This window comes from Hydra viridissima, unplaced genomic scaffold (genome assembly GCF_058129835.1).
Source record: "Hydra viridissima isolate aposymbiotic clone 2 unplaced genomic scaffold, HvirCarnegie_v1 scaffold_1, whole genome shotgun sequence".
In the NCBI taxonomy this organism is placed as follows: domain Eukaryota; kingdom Metazoa; phylum Cnidaria; class Hydrozoa; order Anthoathecata; family Hydridae; genus Hydra; species Hydra viridissima.
This window is the reverse complement of record NW_028324300.1, coordinates 32609460-32621840: the sequence shown is the minus strand read 5'-3', so window position 1 is coordinate 32621840 and position 12381 is coordinate 32609460. Positions and strand designations below refer to the sequence as shown.

At 30.9% G+C, this 12381-nt stretch overlaps 1 protein-coding gene and 1 pseudogene across 2 annotated transcripts in view; both read right to left on the bottom strand.

Annotated features, from left to right (window-relative positions):
• LOC145192629 (pumilio homolog 3-like) overlaps positions 1–12381 on the bottom strand; it is a 31413-nt gene that overhangs the window by 3731 nt on the left and 15301 nt on the right. For both annotated transcript variants that reach the window (XM_090093752.1, XM_090093749.1), the window contains 3 exons: positions 12183–12249; positions 2467–2536; positions 2297–2401 (listed from right to left, as the gene is read on the bottom strand). In XM_090093752.1, coding sequence (XP_089949878.1) covers positions 2297–2401; positions 2467–2536; positions 12183–12249 — 242 coding nt within the window. The remainder of the gene's footprint in view (positions 1–2296; positions 2402–2466; positions 2537–12182; positions 12250–12381) is intronic.
• On the bottom strand, positions 2592–4229 carry LOC149894582 (uncharacterized; annotated as a pseudogene).

Genomic DNA, 12381 nt, shown 5'->3' with positions numbered 1-12381 from the left:
CTAGAAGGTTTGAGCAGAGATACTTGGAAAATGTAAGGAAAAAATAAACTGTTATCAAGATGGAGTTGAACATTTTCCTAAACTTTTTAATACATACTCAAACAACTTTGTTAAACATCTGGTGATGCAATTTTTTCCTGAGATTTTCTTCATATCTTACAATACAGAGATTTGTCAATCCCAACAAAGAAAAATTGTCTCTCAATGTATTCTGAAGCATTGAGATGAGTTCCTTAGGACATTTCTGAAATCTCTTAGATGCTAAAATGAAGTTCTTATTAAGTGTGAAAAGATATTGCAGAATAAAAACATGAAAAAATTTCAAAAAACAATAAACTTTGTGACTAAAAGGTTGTAGTTAAAATTAATGTTAAATGTGCAGTGAATAACGTTCATACTATACAGATTTATCAAGAAAATTAGATATCATACCTGATGATTGGCTAACTCCTTTAAAAGCAATTCAAATATTCTTTAAAATACACTTTTATTTAAACTTTATGTTTAATCATGGACAGAAAATAAACACTCTGGAGGGAAAATACACTTAAGTGCAAAATTAATGCACCACTTATACATTTCGATTTATTTTAATTGTCATCAATATCATCATATATTTTCACATAGAATAGAACACATTAACAGAATAGAGCACATGAACTCAACTATTTCAATGATACACAACTATTTCAATGATAATAATAAAATTGACTTTGAGGATGGTGAAAAAAAGAACTAAAACCAAAAATATGGTTCATTTAATACACTAATACAGCTTAAATTGAAACATTTTTCAATTATCAATAACTAGTGTTACCACCTGACGTGGTAACACTAGTTATTGATAAGTGAAAAATGTTTGGCGATGTTATTACAGCCTGACAGCACCATGGGATACTTTCAATTAGAGATTTAATTGTTTCTTGATTTACATCGTCCCATTTGCAGATAAGACTTTGTCACAGCTTGTCTAGGCTGTTAGATGGCGGATGTTGTTTTCTAACACAGTGTCCCATTATCTTCCAAAGATGCTCTATTGGCTTCATATCTGTACTGCATTCTGGCCACTCCAAAACTTGAATACTAACATTATTTAAGTATTCAGTAACAGTATGTGCCAAATGTGGTCTAGCATTATCCTGTATTAGAAGGAATCCATCTCCAATGTACAGTGCAAAAACTCTTTTGCAGTACACAAGAGTCTAAAACGTCTGCTATGTATTGTTGAGAAGTCAGATGTCCAACATCAACAATAAAAAGCTCTGTGCAACCTGTTAAAGATATTCCACCCCATATCATCAATGAGCTGCCTCCATATAAAGTGGTTTCTTGAATGTCACAAGCAAAATATCTTTCATTAGGTCTTCTGTACACTCTTGGGCGGTGATCAGAACTTACAAAGCAAAACCTTCACTCATCTGTAAATAAGACCTGTCCCCAATCATGTATTTCCCAATACATATGCCCCTTTGCAAAAGCCAGTCTGTTTCTTCAATGGTCTACAGACAATCTAGGACCAGTAGCTACAGCCTGAGGTTATAAATTTAAAGCATGAAGTCTTCTTCTTATGGCATTTTGACTAACAGCAGATCCATGAACCTCAGTAAGCTATATTTGGAGACTTCGTGCAATAGTGAACAGTTCTCTCAGTGTTCGAACAATTAAAAATCAGTCCTCCATGGTATTGGTAACTTGTGATCTACCTTGGCCAAGTCATCTAGAGTGATCATTGGTCTCTACAAACCTTTGTAGAACCCTACTGACTGTTGCACGAGACACTCCAAATCTTCAACCAAGTTGGTGATTTGTTAATCCTACATTGGACAAAGTAACAATTGCAACACATTTATCACAACTTAAACTTCGTCTAGAACACTGATTGCAAACAGATGTGTTGCTCAAATGACAGTTATCTTTACTGTTAAAACAATTTAAAACCAATACATACATTCCTTTTAGAAGTGATGTTTCATTACAGCAAAACATGCTACTTATGAAAAGCTATAATTTAATATAAAAACTATAATTTAATATAAAAACTATAATTTCAAAATTAAATAAGGGAAACAGAATAAAACCTACAAAAGGCATAACAATAAACATTATCATTTTTGTAATTGATAAATCCGAGAAATACATAACAATTTTCAAAATAAGTCGGAATGTAAAAGTGGTGTGTTAATTTTGCAGTTAAGTGTAGATAAACAGAGTTCTAATGTTCTCTTCATAATAGGAATAGGCTGATCCTGTTTAAACAAAACAAAAAAATAATTGAAAACCTCTATTAGATTTTTACCTTTTGCATTGTGTATTCATGACCATAGAACTCTTCCACCATTTTAGACTTCTGTGAATTACTTGCATACTTGTCATAAACCTTGTCCAAAATTTCACTTGCATGCTGTAAGAAAAATCTTTTCAAAAGAATGCAAATTTTATTTAAATAAAGAAAAAAGAAATACTCACTTTATTCCTTATAAGTTTATTGATTTTGCCATAAAATGACTCAATGATTTTGTTTTTTTGTTCTTTTGATCTAAAAATTAAAAATTAAACTTTTCTTTTATGATATTTTAAACACTTCAACAACTTAATAAAAGAATAAATCCTATTTTTATGTTTGTTATGATCACATTGGTTTGACATTTTGTTTTTACTTTTTGTATTTTTTAACTAAAATACTTTTTCTTAAATGGTGACTTTAAGTTATTTAATCTTGTTTATTTTATAAGTACATACCGTGGTGTGACGTAAGAAAGTTTTTGATATCTTAATTTATAAGAGCAAATTAATACTAAAAAATAATGAATTCAAATTCTTGCTTTTTGATAATATTATAGAATAATAAATAAATTTTCAGTTTTACCCTATTTTAGGCGTGAATACATTGAAAAAAGTCTTAATTTAAACTGTAATATAGTTCAAGGTGATGACATAAAGAAAGTACAACAATTTTGTTCGGAATAAAAGAAAGTCCTAATGTTTATTATTACATATTTCTTGAATGTTAAAATGACTAATACACTAGACATTTTTCTGAGAGAGATTTGTTAATTCTACACAAGAATATAAAATTAAAAACTCCTTTCCATTATTCTACATATAATTTTACTTAGTTTTAGACTTTTTAGCTGCTTTTTCTTGTTTTTCTTTCAAATTTTCTAGCCGAATTCGCTTTCTTTCCTGTTTCTCAAACTCCTTTTCAGCTTTTTTTTTTCTCTTTCTTTCTTGCTTTTTCTCAATTCTCTGTCTTTCTAATTCTTCTTTAGCTCTCTTTTTCTCCTTTAAACTAGCAATATATTCGTCAGATGTAATGACTGATGAAACTTTTGTTGCTTGTTTTGGTACTTTTTTACTCTGAAATTCTTCTGGACTAACAAATATTGACTCGAAAACATTGTCATTTGCTTGTTAAGGTCCTTGAACTGGCGCTAAAGCTGTCTCATTAACTTCAATTGTTGATTCTGGTTGTGTTAAGTTCTCATTACTTACTGGAATTTCTTCTAATGGGGTTTCTAGAACCATGTTCTTTTCTCAAGTTGTGGGATCAACGCCCTCTATTTTGTCCATTTTCTTCTGCCAGTAATAAAATAAGGCTTCTTGTTCTATTGCACCTGTCCAGTACAGATTACGATTGGCTCTAAAAGATTTTAATTTTCTTGTGTCATATCAGTTTCTAAATCATTTTTGGCCTTATCAATTGGACTTAACAGTTCAGCTATAACCGGAGTTTTAGCGGATTCTTTAGGATCCCTTTGAATTTCATTTTCTTGTACACTTAATGGGACTTTTGTAAGATCCAAATTTTCTAGTAAAAAAGGACACAAACTGCAGCATTTAAATCCATTTGGTATTAAAGTTGGATTTTCCTGTGTTTTTGCAATTGCAGTCTGGAGCAAGGGTGCAAATGTCCTTTTTGGTAGAGCAACTCCAAGGTTTTGCATTCTCCATTCTGTGACTATGTCGGTCGAAATATCTTTTGCAGCATGAAAGTAAACTCGGTCCAATGATTGTGTAAAATGGGTGCAATTAGGTGGCAAACAAATGATTACAATACCATTTTCTCTGCAAAATTGTCCCAAATCTAAGGTCAAATGTGATTTGTGGCCATCTAAAAAAAGAATTATTGGCAATAGGACACTATTTTTCCTTAAAAATTCAATGAAAGGTCCAGATATATAATCGTAAAATGTTTGGGACCTCTGGTAACCTTTGGATGATTTACCCATAACCCAATCTTTAGGAAAGTCAACTGCAATTTCTGGTGGAATTCACCGTTCATATGGATACAAAACCAAAGGCGGTGCAAATAAATTACTTGCATTTACTGTTATCATAACTGAGAAACTTTCTTTATCACTATTTTCAGTCATGTTATACAATCATTTATTTTTTTGTCCAATTGCATTTTTAATAGATGGACACAGATCAGAAGATGACTCATCAAGGTTCCAAATTCGATTAGGATCCTCAAACACAGACAATAAATCATTTTTATCCATATACTCTGTTATTTTTTGAAACCACATTTTAATATCTCGTTTGGAAACAAGTGTTCTGTGTTTTGGAAGTGTCTGAGCTTTTCGCATTGAAAGTATTGAATGTCTCTTGAAAAAATTGTGTGCCCAACAAGTACCAATTACTTTTTGGTCAAGATTCACTTTATGTGCTAAAATAAATACACCCTTAAGAAGAAGTTTCTTTGTGACTGGCATACCAACATTGGCCATATCAATTAGCCAATTTTTAATTTTAACCTCTACATTTTCATCAAAAAATTGTTGGACGCCCTATTTGACTCTTTGCTCGACCTTGTGTTCGTTGAACAAGGGTAATCTTAGGTAATTTATAAAATTTAGATGCTGCATATATTGTCATAGTCTTCTTTTTTATTTTATCCAATGCTTCATCCATATCCTGTTGTGAATATGGTTTATAAGATCTTTTTGGGCCTAAAACAAAAAGTTAAATTATTTTTGTAAGGCTAGGACTTTCTTTTGTATACGATAAAAAAGAGGAAAAAAGAAAGTCACATCAACTTTTTCGTAAAAATATTAGTTTTTACCTGTAAATCGATCGTTTTTACATGCAAATTCCAAACTTACCACGTTCATGAGCCATTATTGATCAAAAGAGTTTTTTAACAACAAAATTTTTACAATAAAAAAACCTAAATCTTCACCATACAATTTTGAAGCAATGTTCAAAATGGCATTAACTCATATTGAATATTTACATCTCAGTAGAACAAATACTCTGATTGGCCAAATTCTCCATCAATCCAGTCAATTTTTTTATGGAAAGTTTCTTCAAAAACATTTAGTTAAAATAACAAAAAGTATTTTCTCAAAATAATCATTTTATAATATACAAAATTTATCATTTGTTACATTAGGACTTTCTTACAGCATAGGACTTTGTTAGGTCACACCACGGTAGGTACAATACATGCATAAAAAGTTTAAAGATGATTTAATTATAATGTGTTCTAATGGCATCTTGTTCTAATGATGTCTTGCTCTAAATTACATCATGATTTGTTAAATAGGCTAACTGACTTGATAAAAGATTAAAAACTTAACTGATGGAATTTAAAATTCTTGTTAAAGATTGAAATCTGAAGATTATGCATTACAAGCATTTATTACTACCATGAAGATAAAAGCAAAATATAGTCATTAAACACTGTTTATAAAATCACTAAAAATTGTTATTTGGGCATTTTTAATAAAACTTTCAAAAAATTTTAAAATAATGACATAAAACAAGTATCACCTTAAAAAACATAAATTATGGTCTATAAAAATCCAAACATCAACAGTATTTTTTTAGCTACAAATCGCTTTAATGCTATGATAAATATGGTTTTGATATAGTGTCATGTAAAGAAAGATATAAAATGTCAAAAAAACAAAAAAAAAACAAGTTTCTCATCAAGAGTAGCAAGCAGCAGTTGAGTAGTAGTACTTGAGTAGCAAGCACCAGTGATTCTTAACTTTTTATTGAAAAAAATAATTACTTTAAACTGGAGTACATAAATTAGATCATAAACTATTATGTGGAAAATGTAAAAGCTGCAGGACATTATGATTTAAATTTAAGCTAAACACTATCACTGTAAAATATAAACAAGAGTGGGTCATGTTTAACCCTCTGTTGGACACATTTTTTTAAACCTTAGTCTGGACACATGGTGCTGGCCCCTATAGACACATGGTGCTGGCCCTAACTCACTAAAGATAAAAATTAACACAACAGTTTATAAATTATAATTAAATTAATCTTTTATAAATTTTTATGTTAACCCTTAACTACATGCATGTCATTTAAGAGGTGCAGGGGTGAAGTGCAACAAGACATAAAAATATTATACATATAAGCCCTTCTCTCTTCACTTCATATAATACAGTCGTACATGTGTTATTTCTGAACAACCTCAATGTATGTTAACGCAAAATTCAACAAGTTACTTTTTATGATATTGAAAATATAACAAATGCAACAGAGGAAGTGAAGACAGGAGAGTAAATATAGTTTTATGTAAAATACACTTACATCTGTTTTGTACTTGAATTATAATTTTACTAGCGCCTGACAGGTGCCATGAGAGAATTTAGTTAAAAAAATATTCTTACTTATTGCTTGTATTAGTTTAGGTACAATATTTTTTTATTTTATGAGTTGATTTTTATATGTAATAGCTAATGAAAAAGAGTTTGTTTAAAATAAGCAAATGCAAACAAGAAGTATGAGTACTGATTTTCATGAACAATTAGCACAAACTTTCAAGATTGATATTCAACGTAGACATACTGATTAAAATAAAAAAACTGATCCATATAGTAGTGATGACGATGAAGATTATACACCTGATAATGACAACTCATCAGAAATAAAGAAAAACACGTCAAATAAAACCAAATGAATTATCTGACAGTGATGAGGAAGAAGAGAATGTGGATACTCAACAAGAACAAAGTGGCAGAAAATGGAATAAAATTGAACTAAATGCAGCTGTTCATGTGTAAAAACACAATATCATGTGTTTTTTTTTTATTTGAGGTATTCAAGAATTTTTTAAAAAAAGTCATACTCTGATACACATTGCAGTTGAGCACTGATAAAGCTGTGCTCAACTGCAATGTGTGGAATTTGTTAAACAAGAATCTTGCCAAAAACTTCAACCCACATGAAAATATAGCTGTTGATGAACAACTGTTCCCATTTCACAGCAGAACGAGATGGCATAAAAATATGGTGGGTGTGTGATGCCAAAACAAAGTATCCATTGAAGTGTAAAAGTGCAAATGAAGTGCACAATGTGAATTAAGGCAAAAATGCCATCAATCTTGTTTTTTCAAATGTTGGCAACTTTCGAGCAAACAAAAGATTTTTACCACAAGAAAAGAAAAAGAGTCCTTCCCCTCCTGTACTGTTTCTCTTTTTGGCTTTCATGAGAACTTGGCTTTGCTTTGTAGTTATGTGCCAAAAAAAGAAAAAAGCCGTGAATTTACTACCCATTTTACAAAGCAATGCAAAGGTGATGAAATGAAACCACTAGCAATTTTACATTACAATAAAAATAAAATTGGACTTTACAATAAAATTACAGTAAAAATAAAAATTGATTGTATGAACCAAATAGTCACTTATTATTCAACAAAACCATCAACCAAAATGATGTACTTATGCATTTTTTTGCAATATGTAAGATGTTATGGCTTTAGTGGCAATTTACATTTGCAAAGAAAATGATAGACTTAACAAACATAATGCAAGACACATATTTCTATCTAAGCTATCAAAAGCATTGACACTTTCAAACATTGAACATCGAATGAATAATAATCATGTTATCAAAAACTTACTTTCTCACTTGGCTTTTAAATCATTTTTTGGTAAACTCATCCAACCTCCCAGAAATATATTGCTAACTCAAATAATGATTTTTCTATTTAAAATGCTCAAATCCAGTGTGTCAGCAACATTCAAAAGTCACATATACTTGCTTTAGTTGCAGTTCTAGTAACTAATAAACCAATTTTGTTTTGAAGTTTATCAATAAAATTTTAGAAAGCTACCTGGAAGCACAAGTTGCTAAATTGATTAGAAATATTTCAAACTTACACCTTAAGTCAAAAAAAAAGGCATAGCCTGACCTATGTATCTGACAAATGATCAATAAATTTTTGAAACAGGAATGGGTGTAAGACTTTTTAAATGTTACCATGTAGAATGGAACATAAATATATCTTTTTCAACTTAAATTTGTCTTAAGAGTGTGTGGGAGCATGAATTGTTTTAATAAAATTTCATAGAATTAGCCATTTTTGGTATACTTTTACTTTTAACTGAAAAAATGAATTAAAGAGAAATAGAAATTTTATCGACATAAACCATTTATAGAGAAAAATAGTTTTAGATATTGCATATTATTTAGCTTTACATAGACAGTAAACAGAAAAATGGTCCATAAATACACATTTTACTCTATGTTTACCAAGTAGAAACCTTGAAATTTCTTGATATATGTAATCATGCCTAAAAGCTCTTCATTTAATAGTTTTTCTACACAAGAGGGCTCTATAATGCTAAATTATGAAGTATTTAACTTCACAGTTTAGCATTTGAAATTGGCGTATGGCTAGGAAAAGGATTGCCACATTTAAGGAAAGTTTGTCTAAATCCATCCATGGAAATGCTGCAAATACAGAATTTAGAATAAACAGGAGTAATAATATTCCATATCCAGAATGTGTTATTGCCAAAAAATGAGAACAGATTTCAGCAGTTATAAGATCTAAACAATGCACAATAGTGACCAGTAAATGCTGGTCCATCAATTTCTCCATTCCCTCTTCCTAAGGTTACTTTTTTGGAAAATGAATCTCCAATTTATTCTGATATAGCACAAAAAAAATGATCAGGTGACTTCTAGAGTATAGAGTATAAAGTCTTATAATTAGTAAAAAGGATTACATACCATAAATTTTGAGTTTTTTTTTTTTTTTTTTTTTTTAGATCTTTAGCTGCCATTTACAGTTAAATTTGTGAGAGATGCTAAGTTTAGATCAGAAGTTTGAGTAAAAAGTAAATAAAAAATTTCATGACATGTAGATATTTAATCAAAATGATTAATATTTGGTTTAGAAAGATTTTGTTCCCTTGTTATTTTCCCCAATTCCTTTAGAAGTTAAGTTATTTTATAGTTATACCAGTATATTAACCAAAAAGCAACTTTGAAAAAAGTTCTTTTAAAATTAATGGAAGAGTGCTATCTTTAAAAAATATACGTATTTTAATTCATTGATATTTTTAGCTACTAAAAAAAACAACTTTATCTGAAAAAGGAACAATATTAAAGAAATATTATTAAGTATTTTAACTCAACTGACCAAAATATCATTTCTAACATGTACTTATTTTATAACAATCACTGTAAAAATTTTAAAAGCACTAAGTAATTCAAAAGACTTAAAACATTGAAGAGCACATTGCAAAATTTTATTTCTCACATATCGACCGGCATTTTTTTAATTGTTAATTATGTATATTAGTGCCCACTAGGGATATGACTTTTTTGCAACCTACTAGGCCTGTATCGTAATTCAATGAACTTTTATGTAAAAAGAACGAATAGATGTTTCATTTTGACATATTTTGAAAAAAGGTCACCCCAAAACCAAAAAATCGAATTTTCAATAGGTACACTTTTGTACAGTAAATGAATATTAAAGGCTGAAGATGTTGTAAGAGTCATACTCCTGTTGTTATTTTATTTATTTATGCAACATGTACTGTGATATAACAAAAAACATTATGTGATATATAATTATACATGTATTACAAAATTAACAGTATCAAAGCGTCTAGTACAACAATATACATAACTGTCTGTGTCTATAGGCCTACTGTGTTTAGTACAGGGGTCACATGATGCTCACGTCTCATAAAGAGTCTAGCGCTTATTACTTAGAATGAATCGAAGTTGCAGTTTGTCTTTCTTTCTGCAGGAAGCATACAGGTCTTGCATCACCTTGATTGCACGTTCAGCTATCTGATTACTTCGTGGTATGTCGATGACGGATGGCTCTTTCTTCCAGTGATTTTTGAATGACTGCAATGCCTTTTTGTAAGGCTTCAATACATTAGATAAATTCTTGAAGTCATTGTCATTGTACTTTTGACTACTAAACCAATGTTCTGCCCACTCATATGAAATGAACCTGCAAACCTTCTCCAAATTCTTTCTCGCTTCAGGCATAAGAATGAACGCCAGAATGGCGAGAATGGCTCTTGAGTTCCATCTGGCATTGCTCATATTAGGAAAGTGAATCAGAGGGAAGTTTCTTTGTTCTTCATAGAACCTAAACACTCTTGTTAAATGGTACAAAAACTTCATATCGTCTCTCCACCCTGATTTATCAAGAATTTCTACAGTTCCATTCACAAACTTATCCTTCAGTTCATCATACTTATTCAACAGTTCAGACACAAATGGGTATTCAATGTTTGGAGATTTGGTATCACCCCCAAGTTCTTCGTCCATCACCAGACGGAGAATCCTGTCTAGTACGTGATGCTGACAACCGATAAATTGTGGTATTGTGACACCCTTTAATTTAAACATACGTTGCAACTTCACAACAACTCCATTTCTCTTCCCAGTATTGACGTTTGTTGTATCAGTAATGATCATCTTAATTGAATTCCACAAATTGTATTCATCAATAAGTGGCAATTTTTTCAGCAACAGTTTCAGCTTTGCCATCTTTTAAACGCAGTGCATTTAAGTTGTTGTATCATTTCTTTTTTTAATTTACCTGCCTCTTTGAATGTGGACTTGTAAATTGCTGATTGACTTGGAGTTGGAATATCAATACCTTGTTGTGATAATACATTGCATATTTTAGCAGCTTTCTTTGTGGAAACTCCACTTGATGTAACCATACTTACAGCAAATTTACTTTTGTAGTGCTTTCTAGTTTTTTTCTGAGTGTCCTCATCATCGTCTTTATCACCGTCGTCGTCTTCATCATCTTCACTCTTACTTTTGCAGTTTTCAGATTCAGTACCACTGTCTGTGGTAGACAGGACTTGTGATGTGGAAGGTATTGCTGTTCCAGACTGGACTTTCCTTCTCTTGGAAGGGTGAATGGTTTCTTTACTTGCCACTTGTCCTGTTGAGTACCCCACCTGTCCTTTACTTTCTTTTTGTAGGTGGTATAGACGTTTATCTTCCGAGGATAACCACTGGCCATTCACTTTCGTGATGTCAAATAATGCATTGAGAACATCATATTTTCCACGCTTGACACATTCATCATAGACCTTCAGCACCTTCATAAGCTTTGCTCTTATCACTTGATCAGACACATGTGGAAAATTCAGTTTATTGTCCCACAATTTTGTAATTTCCTTAGAAATTTGGTCTATTCGTTCTTTTCTTCCTTTAACATATGCTCCGAGAAACTGGTATCTTCCTACGATCTGCAATTGAAGTGGTATTCTGGATTTTTCATCGAGTGAATGTTCTTCTACAGCCACGCTTCCTCTTCTTCTGTGTGACTCTTGAAATCTCACCAAATTTTTAGTCCAAGTCTTCTTGTTCTTTGTTACTGTGGTATGACTTTTCTTGTGAGACATCATATAATATTGTTACGACTTTACGGATAGCTGAGCGTAAATATCCGTTTAATAAAGTCGTTTAATAAAATACTTTAACTGTATAGTAATCCAATTATAGTTTGATAATCCAGTCAATGTTGATAACAGTTCGATAATCCAGTCCGTATCCTAACGATAATGCTACTTCATAGAACTATTCACATTATCAACACTGAGCTCACATTAGCAACACTGAGAATTAAGCTGAGAATTAAGCTTAAGATTAAAACATCGGTCAAAAATGAATGTATAAAAATGGTAAATCAAATTTTTATTTTGGGGGTGACCTTTTTTTTGTTGCAGAAAGCTATTTGGGCCTTTTTTCATGATTTTAAGTAAAAGTTCATCGATTTATGATACAGGAAACATTTTATTTGAAAAAAAATTAAAAAGTCATATCCCTAGTGCCCACCCATGAGCACGTCGGACATTAATGTTGTTGCAGAGTGATCCGCTGGTGGGCACGTGGTCTTTTAAGTGTTAAAAAATATCAAAAAATTAAAAAATCAATTTACCCATGCTCAATAAACTTTTCCACCAGAAATTTTGAATACTTTGAAGTGACAAGTAGAACAGTATTATCTAAATTTGGGTTCATTAAAGTTTCTATGCTTTAAAAAAGAATCACAATTCACAATTCATGTGCCTTTCTGTTAGGAAAACTGTCTAGAAACTTAAAAATATCTAAAATAAAAAATTGCATTTGTTTACATT